This window comes from Leucopleurus acutus (genome assembly GCF_964270905.1).
Source record: "Leucopleurus acutus genome assembly, chromosome: 18".
Lineage (NCBI taxonomy): Eukaryota > Metazoa > Chordata > Mammalia > Artiodactyla > Delphinidae > Leucopleurus > Leucopleurus acutus.
The window spans coordinates 7445910-7467724 of NC_139160.1; the positions used below are offsets into that span (position 1 = coordinate 7445910).

The 21815-nt window shown below is 45.4% G+C and overlaps 1 protein-coding gene across 1 annotated transcript in view; it reads left to right on the forward strand.

Moving 5' to 3' along the window:
- The first annotated feature begins 670 nt into the window (after nucleotides 1-670).
- The window catches only part of ALOX5AP (arachidonate 5-lipoxygenase activating protein), a 30883-nt gene continuing 9738 nt past the window's right edge, over nucleotides 671-21815 (forward strand). Inside the window, exons 1-2 of the mRNA XM_082859382.1 lie at nucleotides 671-1115; nucleotides 8066-8165. Of these exons, the coding sequence (XP_082715508.1) occupies nucleotides 1046-1115; nucleotides 8066-8165 (170 nt within the window). The 5' untranslated portion in view covers nucleotides 671-1045. The remainder of the gene's footprint in view (nucleotides 1116-8065; nucleotides 8166-21815) is intronic.

Genomic DNA, 21815 nt, shown 5'->3' on the forward strand with positions numbered 1-21815 from the left:
TCAAGCTGGCCTCAGCTGCCTTAGGTATGAGGACTGTGTGATCTCTTCCCCACGCTGGCCTCTCCCACAGCAAGATGCAAATCCTGCTGCCACTAACTAGAGTGGCCCATGTTCTCTTTCTTTCTACTTTCTTTCTTTTTGTTGTTGTTGTTTCTGGCTGTGTGGCATGCGGGGATCTTAGTTCCCCGACCAGGGATCGAACCCGTGCCCCCTGCATTGGGATCGTGGAATCTTAACCACGGGACTGCCAGGGAAGTCCCCCAATGTTTTCTTTCGAAGTGAGGTTTTGATAAAAGCTCTTCTCCATCACTGCCAAATAGATGTTGAGGCTGGGATGAAGTTTGTAGAACCTTGCATTTTCTCTGTAACTTCCGAGGGCAGAAAACTGTCCTATAAGATGCCAGGCCACCACCCACCTCACTCAGCAGGTTCCCTCTTACACCTTCTCTCTACTCTTATTATTATGCTGAGAAGATTCCAGGGAAGTAGCTCAGTAATTACCTCAGAGAAGCCAGTGGTTAACAGTCCTTCCTGTGTGGAAGTTTTCCTAGGTGACCGTCTTTCTGCTCCTTATCTAAGTTCTTTGGTTTAGTTTTAATTCTCTTGTTGCTTGTTTCCTGTGGAAACAGAGGCATCAGCCGTCCACCTCATCATCATTCATTCATTCATCCGGGGCTTATTACTTGGTTGCTACTCTGCACCCCGCCACGTGTCAAGTAGTTATTTTTTTCAGAGGAAGTCAAGGAAAGAAAGAAAGACAGTACTCTGGACACAGACCTTTTAGGTGCTCAATAAATAAAAAACATGCTTCACTTTTTCTTCCCTTCCTGCCTGTCTCCTGAGCCCTGCTTCTTCTGGCAGGACACGCTGAGCCAGGGTACTTTGGTGGCTATTTAAAAAAAAAAGAAGAAGAAGAAGAAGCGCTGGGACCTTTGGAAATTCTAATGATGAAAGGCAGAGTCCAGCCCTCACTTCCCCTTCCTGCACAGTGCGGGCCTGGGGTGCCACAGAGCTGATCAGTCCTTGCTGGGAGCCTGAAACGAACATGGATTACGAAACCCTGGGCAATATTGTCCTGCTGGCCATCGTCACCCTCATCAGTGTAGTCCAGAACGGTAAGGGAATCCCCTCCCTCAGGGTAGAGTTTGTTTGTAGTTGTTTGAAAGTCAGGCTTACACAGTTGTGTGTGTGTGTGTGTGTGTGTGTGTGTACACTTTTGTCTTTATGTGTATTTGTGTCTTTGTTTGAATGTAGAGGGGTTTGTGCCTTTCTGCATGAATTTAGGTTTTTCCTTCTCCCAATCGTTCTTTCGCTTTAATGGGGATGATTAATCACGTCTGTAGAGCCAGGGCAGCAAACTGTGTAAAAAACCGTCACTGGAGTGTCTGCAATCAGCATTTTAACTATGAATTACTGTGGCCAGAGACCAGTTGGAGGGCAGGAAGGCTGGAAAGGGACAATCAGATATATGTTTACCCAGATGCTGGGTTCTACTAATTGCAGCTGGGCGCTCTTCACCTGTCACCTGTAGGCTAAAAAAAAGGAAATTTGTGTGGTGTGAGGGGGATTTCACCTTAACATTATTTTACCTCGGTATTGCTTTCTTTTTTTTCTTTTGAAGAAACATGTCCTTTGCAATACTTTCTTTTTCTCTAGCAATGCGTAAATTTTGAAGCATTTTTTGGTAGGCATTACGTACATAAAGGGAGAGACGGACCGGGGAGGATTTTCTTGTTTGGGGTTTGCATTTCCATTAACTCTGCTATCACTTAAACCAAGCAAGAGACCTAGAACTGAAAATGCCAGGACTGGGTAGAACTTTCTCTTTAAAGTTCTGAGCTAGGACTGCCTCAGGCTCTCTCTATCAGTACGGACAGTGTCTTTGGGCTTTGCAGTTTACGAAGATAGAGAAAAAAGGAGAGGAATGGCGAAGGGCGGCGCTGTAACTTAATGGTAATTACTGAATGTTCACACCCTGGCACACTTTGGAAACTCGGGTGTTCAATCAATTGGGCATATTCGGATATTTTCCCCCAACTCGAGTGTGGACAGAGGCTGGTGATGGGGAAGGCTGCCCGTGGTCTCCCCGCACCAGAGAGTGGCCAACTCTGCATACTCCGAGATGTTTCCTCCGTGGAACAACACGTTTTGTTTATCATTTTTGAATTTTATTTTATTTATTTTTTATACAGAAGCTTCTTGTTAGTTATCTATTTTATCCATATCAGTGTATATATGTCGATCCCAATCTCCCAGTTCATCCCACCGCCACCAGCCCTCCCGCCACTTTCCCCCCTTGGTGTCCGGAACAGCACTTGGCAGTTTTCTGTCCCAAACATTTTCATTCTAAATCTCACACAAGAGAGGCCGGTTGAGGCTGCCACAGTCTCAGGCCATTGCTGTTTCATGTTGGGGCTCCCTTCGTCTTGTCAGTCACCGAGGGATTCATTCATTCGACCTGCATACACCCACAGGGACCCTGCTCTGTCCAGGAAGGGTCCCGCGTCCATGAGGATGTAGCAGTGAACAAGAAAGCTAGGTTCCTGCCTCCCAGGAAAGGAAAGGCTGGCAGGAAAAGATGGGCAGGCGGTAAGCAGGAAGCCTGCAGTGATGCTTCCGGTGCCCGTGGAGGCAGTTGTATGGGTGCAGGCGGGCGCTGCTTGTTCAGCTCTCCCCCTCCGGCCCTCCCCCGGATACCTGTCAATCTCGGTGACAGTGGACGGGAGCCAGGGTCCCCTCGGCCGCCTGTGCAGATGGGGCTGAGCAGAGGTTCGAGTGCACCCTGAGCTGCTCCCTGTTGGTCCAGGCTGAGTCGGGGGAAGCTGGAGGGTCTCCTCCCGTGAGAACAGACTCTTTTCATCTCTCCTGAGATGCCCCAGGACCTGGCCCTGGTCTGTCCAGGGGGTCCCGGGCTTTTCCATAGAAGCACAGCAAACCCGGAGCAGACTTGAGGTGGACGGTGAGATTTCTAATTATTTTTGGCAGGTGAGATTAAGTCTTCTTCTTTGGTGCAAAGTGGGAGGAGAGATTACAGATGGCCACATGTCTGAGTTTGAACCGCAGTCTTTCGGCCAGCCATTTCAGATAGATAACGACAGGCACAGTGTTCTCCCTGACACGGTCCCGTGAACTGAAGAGGCTTCCTGGTGGGGGAGAGACAAGTGTGGACGAGCTACTGCTTTGGGCTGGAGACTTTTCATCCTGGGCACACAGATGATTGGAGCGCATGTATAGCGGTGTGGACAGCATGGCCCCAGCATCACAGCCTCTGTCCCTCCCCATCCAATCCCCCCAATTCCCTTTCACAGCGTTGTCCCACCCGTGCTCGGGGGAGAAGACATGCTGCTGCCCTTTTGAAGCCACAGAAGGAGCCCTCCCCTCCCTCTCAGAGGCTTAGGATCAGCCCTGCTCCCCTCTGAGGCAGAGACCAGGGCTCCCATGTGATGCTGAGATCACCCTGTGAGGACTTTTTGTTTCTAACTGTTAAATGTGCCCGTGCAGGGAAACAAGAACAATGCAAATGACTTGGAAGGTAACACCTCTACCTGTTTTAACCGTTGAGTTTTTAGGCAAACAAAAAGGTCCAAATGTAGGTCCAGAACTTCTCTTTGCAATTCTAATTAACCTCGATGTTGCAGCCACGGGTCTACCTTATTGAGTGCGGAAAATATGCAGAAACTCTGTCCCACCCCAGTTACATTGGATGCCCTTTCTGTTAGCTTTAGGAACTATTCACATGTTGCTGCCAGGCATGGCACACTCTGTCTTTGTCCCAAGACAAGGAGGTCAGTCCCCGTGTCTGTGACAGTGTTGGAGAGCTCTGCGCTCTCGGTACACTGTGTAAGCCCGATTCCCCAGGGGAAGGGCCAGAGCCCACCCGCCTGGTGGAACCTCCTCCTCTGCCTCCCAGACGCTCGTTAGTCATCAGGATCTTTGAGCTCGTGGCCCTCTTCCAGCTTGATCCAGCAGAACCCACGTTTGGAAATGCAGACCAAGTTTAGAGTACCTCGTTCCAAGAGACCTGGACCAGAACTGCCAAAGCCTGGTTTCGCAGGGAGTGTAGAGAGATGGATTTCCTATGCGTAGCACCCAGAGGGCCTCCAACTTCTTGGCCAAGGTGCCAGCAGCTTGGCCATGAAGCAAACCTGGGAAACACAGATTTAGAGAGAGTGATTTCCATAGGAAGCCAAACTAATTAGACTGGGAGGAGAGGGTGAGCTGCGGGAGGGACCTGGGCCTCGTGCGCGGAGGCCTGAATGGTGACAGCAGAAATCTTCTTTACAGCATCCTCAAGAGCCCCTACTGAACACTCCCCTGACGGAGGGCTCACAACGCACTGGCCTTGCCCTTCCCATTGTTAAGTGTATTGAGAATCTGCTTTGTGTCAAGTATGGTGCTGGGCATAATATTATCTCATTTAATCCTTGCACCCTATGAAGTATATAGTATTATATTTCTTTGTTTTTTATTTTTAATTTTTTAAAAACATCTTTATTGGAGTATAATTGCTTTACAATGGTGTGTTAGTTTCTGCTGTATAACAAAGTGAATCAGCTATACATAAACATATATCCCCATATCTCCTCCCTCTTGCGTCTCCCTCCCACCCTCCCTATCCCACCCCTCTAGGTGGTCACAAAGCACCGAGCTGATCTCCCTGTGCTATGCGGCTGTTTCCCACTAGCTATCTATTTTACATTTGGTAGTGTGTATATGTCCATGCCACTCTCTCACTTCATCCCAGCTTACCCTTCCCACTCCCCGTGTCCTCAAGTCCATTCTCTACGTCTGTGTCTTTATTCCTGTTCTGCCCCTAGGTTCTTCAGAAGCATTTTTTTTTAGATTCCATATATATGTGTTGGCATACGGTATTTGTTTTTCTCTTTCTGACCTACTTCACTCTGTATGACAGACTCTAGGTCCATCCACCTCACTACAAATAACTCAGTTTCGTTTCTTTTTATGGCTGAGTAATATCCATTGTATATATGTGCCACGTCTTCTTTATCCATTCACCTGTCAGTGGACACCTAGGTTGCTTCCATGTCCTGGCTTAATTCACAGGTAAGCAAAGTGGAGCTTGGAGAGGTTAGACCATTGGTTGGAGGTTCCAGAGCCAGTAATGGTGAAACTGGGACTCAAACCTGCTCCAAAGGGTAAACCTTTACACAGTGTATTTTGTCTTGAATTCATTCATTCAAACGCTCACTACTCAGGAAGTTCTCTCTTATATGGAACTGAAATCTGCTGCCTTATAATTTCTATCCACTGGTGTGTCTGTTCTTTGGAAAAGCTTAGACTGTGCCTGCTGCTGCTGTGTTTACAAAGTCACCTGTAACATCCCTTCTTCAATGTATCATTCCTCATATGACTTGGTTTCCAGAGTCCCTTGTCATTGGGTTCCCCCTCCTACCCCACTCCCCAACTTGCCATGTTCTTTCTAAGGTGCAGGTGGGTGTTTTCCATGGAGGGAAACCGTTCCCGAGATTCAGACAGCAGTTCTGTTAGAATAATGGATGTGTGGATTGTTCTTTCGTATCACGCTGCTGGCTCGTACTAACTTAATGAAACTCTCAAGAGCTTTTTATGTGATCCTGAGAAAGTTATTTACCTTCTCTGACCACCAGTTTCCTCAACAGAGATGGAGTTACTAATATCTTCTATGTGTGATGGCTGAAGGTATTGCCTGGGATAATTAACATAGGTAGAGTAGCCAGCAGAGCCCAGCATGTGGGACTGCTGCAGCCTTCTCTCTCCGTGTCTCTCTCTGTCTCTCTGGTTTGGCCTGATGTTAGCAGCCAGCCAAGAGAAGTGTGTGAGTGGTCTTTGCATGCACAGTTTCTGTAACGTGGTCAAGGAAAATAGGAGTTGGAGTGTCAGTGTTTGGAGGAGTGGACAGAGGTGGCCCAACTCTTTCAAGTTTAGCTTAGAAGGAGGGGGAGGTAGACCCTAAAGGCAGGCTTGTTTCTCTTTTGTTTGGAGGGTAGGAAAGATCTGAGTGTGTTTCAATGGTAAGGATTAGGAGGAAAACAGAGATTGAAGGTTCAGGAAATGGGGCAAACACTGATGAACAAAGACCCGAAGAGGGTGGCAGAAGCAGTGTCAGGGTTGCAGGTGGAGGGCTAAGGCTTGGAAAAGAGGAAGGGGTTTGTTCTCAGGCAAGGAGAGGAAGAAGAGAGGCAGACTCGGAGAGGGATGGCCACGCTGTGCCGTTGGTTGCAGAAATAACCTCAGACTTTCTTAAACTGTCTCTGTTTACATGTTCAGGGGCAAGGGGTGTCACCTTGGGTTCTGGAAAGACAATGATCAGAATTTTCCACTGTATTCTATGGTAAGAAGGGACGTCCAGAGTGGACAGTTGGATACTTAAACCCTGTGTAGTTGATGGAATCCCTGAAGTGAGCTTCTATGTGACAGTAGGAGGATAAACACGCCCTCGAATGCCCAGCTGGAGTTGAATCCCAACCTCCCTGCTCCCCAGTGGAGTGACTCTGAGAAAGTTATTTAACCTCCCTGAGCCGTAGGGCCCTTGTCTACAAAGTGGGGACAGTACCACCCACTTCACAGAGCTGGTGCCAGGCCCAATAAAGGAGCATATGTCCAGTGCCTAACAGAGGGCCTTCAGACAAGCCAGCCCTGCAGCTCTGCTCAAAACGGGCACAGTTCTAGGAGAGGAATGTACTCTTGACAGAAAGGAAAACGTGAAGACTTTTATTCATGTACACAATGGATAAGGCATCCTTTTCATGTCTTTTTGAGGAGCCTAAGAGGAAGTTGATGGAAAGAAACCCTGTGAGTGGGTCCCTGACAATCACACTTTTCCCTTTCTCACTCTTGAAATAGGAGGAAAGGAATAAAATAGAAGGGGTGAGAGAGAGAGAGAGAGGGAGGGAGAGACCTTTATCCCGCCATCCCCACCATCCAGCCTACAGATTCTGTCCCCTCAGCATCTCTTAATCCCACAAGCATCACCCTAACCAGCTCCCTTCTGTCTTTCCCCTGTCCTGGGTCTCACCGCTTTAAACACTCACCATGCTAAAGACAGAGTGGCTTTCTGGCAATGCCACTCCTCAACTTACATCTGTCAGTAACTCCTTGTTGCTCTCAAGATGGAAATAAATTCCGAAGCTCTTAACGTGGCTGTCGTCAAGGTCACGGTCACGCTGCTAAGTCCGGCAGGCACTTCTCAGCCACCGTCTTCTTCAGCCTTGGTTCACTTACTGCTTTCTCCCTGGGGCTCCCTCCGGCCACCCCGTCTGCACCCGCAGCGGCCCCTGTCGTGCTGTGCCTTCTCTTTTGTCCACAGCTTGGCACACTGTGTCGTTTTAATTTTTGCATTTTGTTTACTGTGTGTGGTCTGTCTTCTCTTCTTGTATCCTCGCCAGAACGTAAGCTCCTCAGGCCAAGGCTCTTTGTGTGTTTTGTTCTCAGACGCAAGCTGAGTGTCTGGCACATGGCAAGTGATAACAGAGAAATGTCATTGAAAGAACAATTCACCACCTACCTCTTCCGTCTCATTTGTAATTGTACCAGGTTCTACTTCCCCACCACCAATAAGCTGGATGTACTGAACCCCAGAGGTTCTTGCCTCTGGACCTTCGCACATGCCATTACACTAGAGTGGAGTGGTCTCCTCTGCTTGCCACCCTTGTTCTTCAGATCTTATCTTAAATATCACCTCCTCTAGGAATCCTTCTGTGTCCCAAACACTGAATTAAGTTGCCCCCTTGGACCCTCGATGGCTCTGTATTCTCACTCAGTCTGATCTTAGCACGAGTCACTCTGTAGTGTAATTTCTTTACTTGGTTGTCTATTTCTTCCGACTGTCGGATCCTTGAAAGTGAGGGTCATGTCTTACTCACCATTGAGTCACCAACACCAGATGCAGTGATTAATGGAGGGGAGCTGCTGAATGAATGTTTGCTCAGTTACATTTGATGGAGGACATTTAGGGCTCTTTAGACGTCAAGTTAAGGAACCGTCTAACATTCTAGTAAAATAATGGGATACGAGGCTCGTGGATGTTCCCCGTTATAAACCAAATCCAAACCTTTCCCTCTGGCAGGGTTCTTTGCCCACAAGTTGGAGCACGAAAGCAAGACCCATAATGGGTGGAGCTTCCAGAGGACGGGGACACTTGCCTTTGAACGGGTCTACACTGCCAAGTGAGTCCAAACCCTGACACTGCTAACTGACAGAGAGGGGGAATGGGCACAGGGCTGCATGTCTGTCCGGGCTAACCTTCCAAAGGCCGGGGAGGCGAGGTTCCCAGGGAAGCTTGAACTTCACCTGGGAGACTTTGGGGGCACTTTTCATCATCTTAGCAAGTGCTGGTGTGTAAAGAGAGGAAGCGGGGCTGTGACATGGCGGGATGGAGCTCCGCCTGTTTGGGGACCTCTCAGCCAGTCATTCAGTCGTGGAGTTGACCGATTTTCTGGGCCGTTAGTCCAGAGGGGCTGCCGGGAAAACGAGCCATCGCTCACCAGCCAGCTTCGGAAGCAGCAGGTAGGACCAGCTGGCAGCTGCCTGCAGCCCCTCTGGTCCCCTCGATGGGGTCTGGAGGGGACTCTAGTGCGTTTCCTGAGCCAGGTCTCCTGGTGCAACCAGAACGGAAAGAATGGGGGAATTATGCAATGGCTTCCCCACCTCTGCTGCTTTCCTTCCGAATGAAAAGGCTGTTTGAAAACACCTGAAGAACTCGGTGAAGGAGGCGGGTGCGATGCGGGATGCAAATCCAACATTCATTTCCCTCTGTGCTGAGCGCATTCAGACAGAGGGTTCAGCCAGCCGCCTGTCACCTGCTTCTCTGAGCCTGTGATTGGCCTGTGAGAAAGGGAGGCTGCAGCTCTGAGCTGGCCTTCAGTCTCGGCTTGGAGGTGACTTGGATGTCTCCAGAGATCCTTCCAAAGTGGGAGTCATGGCCACACAAGCAACGGCAGGAATAGCACAAGCAAATGCAGCCCCTCGAGGCCCCTCTGTCTCCCGTCGGCCCCAGCCCCTCAGACCCAGCACTCCTGCGCAGTCTGATTCCGAGGAAATCCCTTCCTGAACTACTTACAGGGAGATTTCCATCTTAAGATTCGGCCCTTCGGTGTGTTCATTCTCAGAATCCATCGAAGAAGCGTAAGGATGGGATTTAAGCCATATTAGACGTTCACATTTACAGGACGTGGAGGAGAGTGTGTGCGGTGCCGTCAGCCCCTCTGTGCTGTTTGCAGGGGAGATGGGAGAGGTCCCCTCAGACACACCCACGTGCAAGAGTGCAAGAGGGGCAAGGACAGTGTCCTCCGTCAGGGGTAACGCCAGAACCTCCCCCTACGTGGAATCCAAAAGAACGTGAATACCATTCTACCTGTTCGGAAAGAGAAGCTTCTTCCCGCCCGGATCACTACATTCTCACCGGCTGCCCCGTGTTCTTAGGGGCACAGCTGGGCTCGTCTGGAGAAGTGGCGCAGGGCTGCATGCAGCGGAATTTCTCGGTACCGGGTGAGAAGCTAAGTTTCCATCCTGCCGAAAATGAAGAAGAACAGGGGCAGGCCAGGCCGCCTGGTGCCTGCCATTTCCCCCAGGAGTGAACTAGCTCTGCGTCTCAGAAGACACCTCGCTGGCGCCTGGCCTTCGCTGCCAGCCTCCAGATGGCGTCCCTGACGTCCGAAGGCGCTAGAGGAGAGTGGTGGGTGACTGGTGCCTCCTGGGGGTCCCCACTGCATGGGTGCTGCCGCCCAGCTCCCAAACCCACGTGACTTTCCCACCCCCGAGAGAGGGCCAGAAGAGGGAGGGGAGGGGAGAGAGCTGTGGAGAGGTCGGAGCTTTGGCGGGGGCGGGGAGCGGAGGGGAATTTTCTGTAATTAAAAGGTTGCCCAGACAATCCTGTGGTTCTGTTACAAGGACTGCTTCCTCCCTGACCCAGCTGGCAGCGCCCTGTGTGTGCCTGAGGTGGGTTGTGGAAGGTGCTGAAGATCAACACAGAGGCTGCCGCCTGCTGGCGACGCCAGGAGCCCCCAGTCTGTGTGCCTCAGCCAGGAAGCTACCAGGAAGGGCCTTACCTGTTAGCCCGGTAGAAAGTCATCCCCAGTGATAGCTTCTCCAGGGGCCTCCAAAAGCACCAAAGAGGGGTACAAGAAGAGCCGTAGGGGTGTGAGAAGAAAAGAACATGTATCTTATGTTGCTATCTAAAAAATAGGAAATTGAACTTTACTGAGTTTTAATATACAGATTGAGAGTAGGATGTGTATATAATTTGTACATAAATACACCCGTCATAGGGTTGCAGGATCAAAACTCTTGGTTGATGGGGTGGGGGATCATAAATGTTTAGAGACTGCATAAAGGGAAAATAGCAGAAAGAATAAATGATGCTCGTGGATTGAAATGGCTCATGCATGTTTTTCAGCATAAAGTATGACTGTTGAGTGATACAGAGAGTTCAAGATTTGGGGGCTGTTGGTAAACAGACGTCCCAGCCAGGTGAGGCCTTCAGCTCAGACTCAGCCTCGGTTAATGGGCTGCTCTACCACCCATCTCCCTCGAGGGCAGAGCTGAGTCAGGGTTTGAGAGTTAAAAGGATCTCGACCTTGACTCTCTCTTCATGTGTCTAAAGCCTAGGTCAAAGCCCTGTTCCCAGTTGATGAGCGCAGCCAGAGCCGTCAAAGTTTGATTTTTGGAGAAAAGTCTCAGTTAACTGACCTAAGATTCTTCTCCATGAGTGTGGGTGAGCACAGGTTGTGGAGAGAAGATGGGTCTCTGCAGATGTGTCATTTTCCAAAATGTGACCCATAGATTACAAGTTCATGGGCTGTTAACAGGTGTTAAAGAACAAGTTCTGTACAGCAAGACTTTTGAGAAACTTTAAAGTACTAAGACACTGTGATTCTTGTTTCTACAAGAAGGGGAGGTCTTATTTAACTACAGACGCCCCTCCTTTTTTTTTTTCTAGAGCATATCAAAGGTTTAGTGTTTCACAAGATGCATTTTGGTAAATGACACCCTGAGGTCCCTTCTCCCCCCACACTTCTCAGAATCCACTCTGGACCCACTTCCAAGTAGCAGGGACTTGTGAATGGTTTGAAGGTGGTACATCTACGTTGTTCTATTCATTAGTATTGATACTATTACTGTTATTATTGATATTTACTTATTTACATATTTATTTAAAGTTCTATTGCAATATAGTTGATTTACAATGTTGTGTTAGTTTCAGGTGTAGAGCAAAGTGATTCAGTTTTATATATATATGTATATATACACACACACATATGTATTCTTATTTAGATTCTTTTCCATTATAGGTTATTGCAAGATATTGAGTATAGTTCCCTGTGCTATACAGTAGGTTCTTGTTGGTTATCTATTTTATATATAGTAGTGTGTATATTTTAATCCCAAATTCCTAATTTATCCCTCCCATATTTACTTATTTTAAATAAACCCAAATTAACTAGCAAAACATTAAGTGCTTCTATATCTCATTCCTAAAGGTGGAGAAAAATGAAAGGGAAAATTGCAATGAATCCTTTTCTCCATAAAAACACTGGCAGTGCGGTGCATCCAATTGAACACAGCACGGTGAATTGTTGAGAGATCTGCTGAGTAGCTCGTAGTTAGACCTCAAGAAATGACAGACAAAGTGGGTTTGTCAGTTTTGTCCTGCAGAAAAAATGGCACAAAAGAATATTTGGAATCACAATAATTTGTCAGTAGGAAAGACATTTCCATTGGGGGTTATAAGAAGGAAGAGGTTGGAGGAATAATAGCCACCATTTATTGAATGCTTACTATGAGCCTGGCGCTGCTTTCTCTCATTTTATTCTCACAACAGCCAAGGAGGTATCCATAAATACTCATGTCTCCATTCACCTTCAGTTGATGAGGAGACTGAAACTCAGTGAGGATAGGAAATGCACCCACAATCGCACAGTCAAAAAGTGGCAGCCGGGAGACCTTCAAGATGGTGGAAGCGTAAGACGTGGCCATCACCTTCCTCCCCACAAATACATCAGAAATACATCTACACGTGGACCAACTCCTACAGAACACCTACTGAACGCTGGCAGAAGACCTCAGACCTCCCAAAAGGCAAGAAACCCCCCACGTACCTGGGTAGGGCAAAAGAAAAAAGAAAAAACAGAGACAAAAGAATAGGGACGGGACCGCACCAGTGGGAGGGAGCTGTGAAGGAGGAAAGGTTTCCACACACTAGGAGCCCCTTTGCGGGCAGAGACTGCGGGTGGTGGAGGCGGGAAGCTTCGGAGCCGCGGAGGAGAGCACAGCAACAGGGGTGCGGGGGGCAAAGCGGAGAGATTCCCGCACAGAGGATCGGTGCCGACCGGCACTCACCAGCCCGAGAGGCTTGTCTGCTCACCCGCCGGGGCGGGCGGGGCTGGGAGCTGAGGCTCGGGCTTCGGTCGGAGCCCAGGGAGAGGACTGGGGTTGGCGGCGTGAACACAGCCTGCAGGGGGTTAGTGCACCACGGCTACCCGGGAGGGAGTCCGGGGAAAAGTCTGGACCTGCCTAAGAGGGAAGGGGCCACTGTTTTGGGGTGCGCGAGGAGAGGGGATTCAGAGCGCCGCTTAAAGGAGCTCCAGAGACGGGCACGAGCCACGGCTATCCGCACAGACCCCAGACGCGGGCGGGAGACGCTAAGGCTGCTGCTGCCGCCGCCAAGAAGCCTGTGTGCGAGCGCAGGTCACTATCCACACCCCTCTTCCGGGGAGCCTGTGCAGCCCGCCACTGCCAGGGTGCCGGGATCCAGGGACAACTTCCCCGGGAGAACACATGGCGCGCCTCAGGCTGGTGCAATGTCACGCTGGCCTCTACCGCCGCAGGCTCGCCCGGCATCCATACCCCTCCCTCCCTCCCCCCCGGCCTGAGTGAGCCAGAGCCCCCAAATCAGCTGCTCCTTTAAACCCGTCCTGTCTGAGCGAAGAACAGATGCCGTCAGGTGACCTACACGCAGGCGCGGGGCCAAATCCAAAGCTGAACCCCAGGAGCTGTGTGAACAAAGAAGAGAAAGGGAAATCTCTCCCAGCAGCCTCAGGAGCAGCGGATTAAATCTCCACAATCAACTTGATGTACCCTGCATCAGTGGAATACCTGAATAGACAACTAATCATCCCAAATTGAGGAGATGACTTTGGGAGCAACGATATATATATATTTTTTTCCTTTTTCTCTTTTTGTAAATGTGTGTGTGTATGCTTCTTTGTGTGGTTTTATCTGTGTAGCTTTGCTTTTACCATATGTCCTAGGGTTCTGTCTGTCCGTTTTTTATGGGTTTTTTTGGTATAGATTTAGCACTTTCTATCATTGGTGGATTTTTTCTTTTTGGTTTGATTGCTGTCTTCTTTCTTTGTTTTTCATTTTTTATTACTTTATAATTTAAAATTTTTTTAAGTAATAATTTCTTATTTTTTATTTTAATAACTTTATTTTATTTATATTTTTCTTTCTTTCTTTCTTCCTTTTCTTCTGAGCTGTGTGGCTGACAGGGTCTTGGTGCTCTGGCCGAGTGTCAGGCCTGTGCCTCTGAGGTGGGAGAGCCGAGTTCAGGACATTGGTCTATCAGAGACCTCCCAGCTCCATGTAATATCAAACGGTGAAAGCTCTCCCAGAGATCAACATCTCAAGGCTAAGACCCAGCTCCACTTAATGACCAGCAAGCTACAGGGCTGGACACCCTATGCCAAACAACTAGCAACACAGAAACACAACCCCACCCATTAGCAGAGAGGCTGCCTAAAATCATAATAAGGTCACAGGCACCCCAAAACACACCACCAGATGCAGCCCTGCCCACCAGAAAGACAAGATCCAGCCTCATCCACCAGAACACAGTCACCAGTCCCCTCCACCAGGAAGTCTACACAACCCACTGAACCAACCTTAGCCACTGGGGACAGACACCAAAAACAACAGGAACTACAAACCTGCAGACTGTGAAGAGAAGACCCTAAACACAGTAAGTTAAGCAAAATGAGAAGACAGAGAAACACACAGATGAAGGAGCAAGGAAAAAACCCACCAGACCAAACAAATGAAGAGGAAATAGGCAGTCTACCTGAAAAAGAATTCAGAGTAATGATAGTAAAGATGATCCAAAATCTTGGAAATAGAATGGAGAAAATATAAGAAACGTTTAACAAGGACCAAGAAGAACTAAAGAGCAAACAAACAATGATGAACAACACAATAAATGAAATTTGAAATTCTCTAGAAGGAATCAATAGCAGAATAACTGAGGCAGAAGAACAGATAAGTGAGCTGGAAGATAAAATCGTGGAAATAACTATCACAGAGCAGAATAAAGAAAAAAGAATGAAAAGAATTGAGGACAGTCTCAGAGACCTCTGGGACAACATTAAACACACCAACATTCGAATTATAGGGCTCCCAGAAGAAGAATAGAAAAAGAAAGGGACTGAGAAAATATTTGAAGAGATTATAGCTGAAAACTTCCCTAATATGGGAAAGGAAATAGTCAAGTCCAGGAAGCGCAGAGAGTCTCATACAGGATAAATCCAAGGAGAAACACACCAAGACACATATTAGTCAACCCATCAAAAATTAAATAAAAGAAAAAATATTAAAAGCAGCAAGGAAAAAACAACAAATAACATACAAGGGAATCCCTATAAGGTTAACAGCTGATCTTTCAGCAGAAACTCTGCAAGTGAGAAGGGAGTGGCAGGACATATTTAAAGTGATGAAAGGGAAAAACCTACATCCAAGATTACTCTACCCAGCAAGGATCTCATTCAGATTCGACGGAGAAATTAAAACTTTACAGACAAGCAAAAGCTAAGAGAATTCAGCACCACCAAACCAGCTTTACAACAAATGCTAAAGGAACTTCTCTATGCAGGAAACACAAGAGAAGGAAAAGATGTACAATAACAAACCCAAAACAATTAAGAAAATGGTAATAGGATCATACATATCGATAATTACCTTAAATGTAAATGGATTAAATGCTCCAACTAAAAGACATAGACTGGCTGAATGGATACAAAAACAAGACCTGTACATATGCTGTCTACCAGAGATCCACTTCAGACCTAGAGACACATACAGACTGAAAGTGAGGGGATGGAAAAAGATATTCCATGCACATGGAAATCAAAAGAAAGCTGGAGTAGCAATTCTCATATCAGACAAAATAGACTTTAAAATAAAGACTATTACAAGAGACAAAGAAAGACACTACATAATGAACAAGGGATCAATCCAAGAAGATGATATAACAATTCTAAATATTTATGCAGCCAACATAGGAGCACCTCAATACATAAGGCAAATGCTAACAGCCATAAAAGGGGAAATCGACAGTAACACAATCATAGTAGGGGAATTTAATACCCCACTTTCACCAATGGACAGATCATCCAAAATGAAAATAAACAAGGAAACATAAGCTTTAAATGACACATTAAACCAGATGGACTTAATTGATATTTATAGGACATTCCATGCAAATACAACAGAATACACTTTCTTCTCAAGTGCTCAAGGGACATTCTCCAGGATAGATCATATCTTGGGTCACAAATCAAGTCTTGGTAAATTTAAGAAAATTGAAATTGTATCAAGTATCTTTTCTGACCACATGCTATGAGACTAGATTTCAATTACAGGAAAACAATCTGTAAAAAATGCAAACACATGGAGGCTAAACAATACACTACTTAATAACCAAGGGATCACTGAAGAAATCAAAAGAGGAAATCAAAAAATACCTAGAAACAAATGACAATGAAAACACAGCGACCCAAAACCTATGGGATGCAGCAAAAGCAGTTCTAAGAGGGAAGTTTATAGCAATCCTACCTCAAGAAACAAGAAACGTCTCAAATAAACAGCCTAACCTTATGCCTAAAGCAATTAGAGAAAGAACAAAAAACCTCCGAAGTTAGCAGAAGGAAAGAAATCATAAAAGATCAGATCAGAAATAAATGAAAAAGAAATGAAGGAAACAGTGGCAAAGATCAATAAAACTAAAAGCTGTTTCTTTGAGAAGATAAAAAAAAATTGATAAACCATTAGCCAGACTCATCAAGAAAAAAAAGAAGACTCAAATCAATCGAATTAGAAATGAAAAAGACAAAGTAACAACTGACACTGCAGAAACACAAAGGATAATGAGAGATTACTACAAGCAACTATATGCCAATAAAATGGACAACCTGGAAGAAATGGACAGATTCTTAGAAAAGCACAACCTTCTGAGACTGAACCAGGAAGAAGTAGAAAATATAAACAGACCAATCACAAGCACTGAAATTGGGACTGTGATTAAAATTCTTCCAACAAACAAAAGCCCAGGACCAGATGCCTTCACAGATGAATTCTATCAAACATTTAGAGAAGAGCTAACACCTATCCTTCTCAAACTCTTCCAAAATATAGCAGAGGGAGGAACACTCCCAAATTCATTCTACGAGGCCACCATCACCCCCTGATACAACCAGACAAAGATGTCACAAAGAAAGAAGACTACAGGCCAGTATCACTGGTGAACATAGATGCAAAAATCCTCAACAAAGTACTAGCATACAGAATCCAACAGCACATTAAAAGGATCATACACCATGATCAAGTGGGGTTTATCCCAGGAATGCAAGGATTCTTCAATATACGCAAATCAATGTGATAAACTATATTAGCAAATTGACAGAGAAAAACCATATGATCATCTCAATAGATGCAGAAAAAGGTTTTTACAAAATTCAACACCCATTTATGATAAAACCCAGAAAGCAGGCATAGAGGGAACTTATCTCAACATAATAAAGGCCATATATGACAAACCCACAGCCAACATCATTCTCAGTGGTGAAAAACTGAAACCATTTCCACTAAGATCAGGAACAAGACAAGGTTGCCAACTCTCAGCACTATTATTCAACATAGTTTTGGAAGTTTTAGCCACAGCAATGAGAGAAGAAAAAGAAATAAAAGGAATCCAAATCAGCAAAGAAGTAAACTGTCACTGTTTGCAGATGACTTGATACTATACATAGAGAATCCTAAAGATGCTACCAGAAAACTACTAGATCAATGAATCAATGAATCAAATCAAATCAATGAATCAAATCAAATCAATGAATTTGGTAAAGTAGCAGGATACAAAATTAATGCACAGAAATGTCTTGCATTCCTAAACACTAATGATGAAAAATCTGAACAAGAAATTAAGGAAATGCTCCCATTTACCATTGCAACAAAAAGAATAAAATACCTAGGAATAAACCTATCTAAGGAGACAAAAGACCTGTATGCAGAAAACTATAAGATACTGATGAAAGAAATTAAAGACAATACAGACAGATGGAGAGATATACATGTTCTTGTATTGGAAGAATCAACATTGTGAAAATGACTATACTACCCAAAGCAGTCTACAGATTCTATGCAATCCCTATCAAACTACCAATGGCATTTTTCACAGAACTAGAACAAAAAATTTCACAATTTGTATGGAAACACAAAAGACCATGAATAGCCAAAGCAATCTTGAGAAAGAAAAATGGAGCTGGTAGAATCAGGCTCCCAGACTTCAGACTATACTACAAAGCTACAGTAATTAAGATAGTATGGTACTGGCACACAAACAGAAATATAGATCAATGGAACAGGATAGAAAGCCCAGAGATAAACCCACGCACATATGGTAACCTTATTTTTGATAAAGGAGGCAAGAATATACAATGGAGAAAAGACAGCCTCTTCAATAAGTGGTGCTGAGAAAACTGGACAGCTACATGTAAAAGAATGAAATTAGAACACTCTCTAACACCATACACAAAAATAAACTCAAAATGGATTAAAGACCTAAATGTAAGGCCAGACACTATAAAACTCTTAAGGGGAAAACATAAGCAGAACACTCTGATGTAAATCACAGCAAGATCCTTTTTGACCCAGCTCCTAGAGAAGTGGAAATGAAAACTAAAATAAACAAATGGGACCTAATGAAACTTAAAAGCTTTTGCACAGCAAAGGAAACCATAAACAAGATGAAAAGACAGCCCTCAGAATGGGAGAAAATATTTGCCTATATTTTGAAGCAACCGACAAAGGATTAATCTCCAAAATTTACAAGCAGCCCATGCAGCTGAATATCAAAAAAACAAACAGCCCAATCCAGAAATGAGCAGGAGACCTAAATAGACATTTCTCCAAAGAAGATATACAGATTGCCAACAAACACATGAAAGAATGCTCAGCATCACTAATCATTAGAGAAATGCAGATCAAAACTACAGTGAGGTATCACCTCACACCAGTCAGAATGGCCATCATCAAAAAATCTACAAACAATAAATGCTGGAGAGGGTGTGGAGAAAAGGGAACCCTCTTGCACTGTTGGTGGGAATGTAAATTGATACAGCCACTATGGAGAACAGTATGGAGCTTCCTTAAAGTACTAAAAATAGAACTACCATACGACACAGGCATCCCACTACTGGGCATATACCCTGAGAACACGATAATTCAAAAAGAGACATGCACCACAATGTTCATTGCAGCTTTATTTACGATAGCCAGGACGTGGAAGCAACCTAAGTGTCCATCAACAGATGAATGGATAAAGAAGATGTGGCACATATAACAGTGGAATATTACTCAGCCATAAACAAAACGAAATTGAGTTATTTTTTAGTGAGGTGGATGGACCTAGAGTCTGTCATACAGAGTGAAGTAAGTCAGAAAGAGAAAAACAAATACTGTATGCTAACACATATACATGGAATCTAAAAAAAGAAAAATGGTTATGAAGAACCTAGGGGCAGGACAGGAATAAAGATGCAGACATAGAGAATGGACTTGAGGACATGGGGAGTGGGAAGGGTAAGCTGGGACGAAGTGAGAGAGTGGCATGGGCATATATACACTACCAAATGTAAAATTGATAGCTAGTGGGAAGCTGCTGCATAGGACAGGGAGATCAGCTCGGTGCTTTGTGACCACCTAGAGGGGTGGGATAGGGAGGGTGGGAGGGAGATGCAAGAGGGAGGGGATATGGGGATATATGTATATGTATAGCTGATTCACTTTGTTATAAAGCAGAAACTAACACAACATTGTAAAGCAATTATACTCTAATAAAGATGTTAAAAAAAGAAGATTAAAGGTGGTAAAGACAATATAAAATTAAACATTTTAATACTGAAAAAAAAAAAGTGGCAGCCCCGAGTGGGACCCAGGCTTTGTGACTTTAGGGACCACACGAGTAACCTCTAAGGTCTCTAAAGGCAGCTGTATCACTGACCAAAGGACAAAAGCTGCTTGAGTTCAGTGCTGCAGCAGCCCTCTGGCGAGGAGGGGTGTGTGTGTACGCAGCTGTGGATGGAAGATGTGTCAGAGGTCCTGCATGGGGAGAGCGACAGGCTTGAGCCAGAGTGGGGGTTAGGTTTCTGGGCGTATTCTGGAAATCCAGAGAAGAGCCCGTTTTCTTAGAGTTGGGAGAATTTCGTTCAATTCCAGGCAGACTGTGTTGTACCAGGGCCCATGGTGACTTGATGTAAGAGGCAGGAATGATTGAATGGCTGATCTAATGCCACGTCACTAGACACTTCTATGAGCACATCCCTTGGACAATGAAGAATTTTTTAAAATTTTGCATCACCCAGACAAAATCACAACTTCAAAACAAAACAAAAGCATGAGAATGAGAGGAAGCAGGGGAGAGCTTTGATATTAATAGATTTTCAAACTGTTGGAGCGTCAGGTATTAGATCCCAGACAGGGAACATTATTCAACTAAATAAAAGGGAATGTTCTCTCTAGTTTTCTGGAACTGGGAGATGGATCTTCTCTCAGTCCCGAGGCTGCAGTTTTGTGTCTCTAATGAGGTGTAAGAATAGATGTGACGCATTTGCTTAGCGGCTGCTACAGTTATCACTTTGGGGCTTGTTTACTCACTAAGTGCTTCACTGCAAATGGCAGATTTGTAAGGGACTCCCGCCCTTTGGAGTTCTTACTGTGTCCATAGATCAATGGAAATCCTGGGTATCCAGAGCCCCCAGCAGTGTCATCAGGGCTCTTCTGGCTCTCTATCTGTGTCTATCCAGGACAGGGTACATTGGTTTCTTACCTTTTCCGTTTGTTGTCTTCTCCGGTAAAGGATTTTTTGACCATCAGAAAGATCTGAAGGCCCCCATGACCCAACCTCTGGGTTCTCTGCAGGGGACAGACCAAAGGCTGGTCATTCCAGGGTTCTCAGTGGTACCAGCTGAATCGTGAGATCCTGTTGGTTTGAACGAGGCTTCAAGGCTGATTTTTAGGAGGAACTTTATGAGAACCAGATCTGGAAGGATCCAGATGAAGAATCCAAGGAAGGAACTTGGATAAAAGTCCAAATGTAATTTGAAAATTGCATCTTTGCTTTTACCTATACAGTTCGAATTACCTTAGACCAGTGGTTGTCAAACTTGAGTACGTATCAGAATCACCTGGGGGGCTGTTAAAACTCTTGCTGGGCCCGCCCTCAGCGTTTTTAATTCCTTAGGTCCAAGGAAGGCATTAACATTTGCATTTTCAACAAGTTCCATGGTGATTCTGATGTGGCCCCTGGTCCAGGGGCCACACCTTGAGAACCAGTACATTAGACCGTCGACTCTTAGAGCTTAAGTGGATCTCAGAGTTACTCTGTATTAGTCTCTTAGTTTAACTGGTAAGGAAACTAAGTCCAGAGGGATTGCTTTGCCAGTGACAAACAGCTGGTTAATGTCAGGTGGGGGACGAAATCCTAGTCACCAAGTCCTCCCTGCTCTATTGCATTGCTCTCCTCTTTTGAGTCTTCTTGTGTTGTGTTTCCATGGATGTGCATGTTGATTGTTCTGATCTCGGCTGTAAACTCGAGAACACTTGCTGTTTGCTTTAGTGCAGGTACCCCTCTTTTTATTGTGCTTCACAGACACTGTGAGGTTTTTTGTTTTTGTTTTTTTTACAAATTGAAGGTTTGCAGCAGCCCTGCATTGTCGGATGATGGTTAGCATTTTTTAGCAATAACATATTTTTAAATTAAGGTATGTACCTTGTTTTTTAGACATAATGCTATTGCACATACAGTGGACTACAGTATAGCATAAACATCACTTTTTTGTGTACTGGGAAACAAAAACATTCCTGTGAGTTGCTTTATCTGGTATTTGCTTCATCGTGGTGGTGTGGAACTGAAGCCACGCTATTTCTGAGGTGTGCCTGTAGAGTCGAAGAGGTAACACACCTGGTTTTAGAGTCGTACTGACCAGGCTGTGAATCCTGGCTTTGCTACTCTGTAGCTGGGTGACCCTGGGCAAGTTATTCAACTTCTCCAAGATTCAGTTTCTCATCTGAAACATGAGACTAATTGTGGTAGTATATATGGTAGACTGAAACATGAGACTAATTGTGGTAGTATATATGGTAGTATATGTGGTAGTATATATCGTAGTATATGTGGTAGAATAAAGACCTCCAAAGGTGTTCACATCCTAATCTCGGGAACATGTGAGTGGGTTATGTTACGTGGCAAGGAGGAATCAAGGTTGCTAACCAGCTGAATTTAAGTTCAATTTAAGAGATGATTCTGGATTGTCTGGGTGGGACCCAATGTAATCACAAGGATCCTTCACATGTGGAAGAAGGAGGCAGAAGAGTTGGTGTCGCAAAGAAGACATGATCAGACATTGCTGGTTTCGAGGTTGGAAGGGTCCACAAGCCAAGGAATGCAGGCGATCTCTAGAAGCTGGGAAAAGCAAGGAGACAGAAGCGATGCATCTCCAGAAGGAATGCAGCCATGTGGACACCTTCATTTTGGCCCAATGAGACCGATC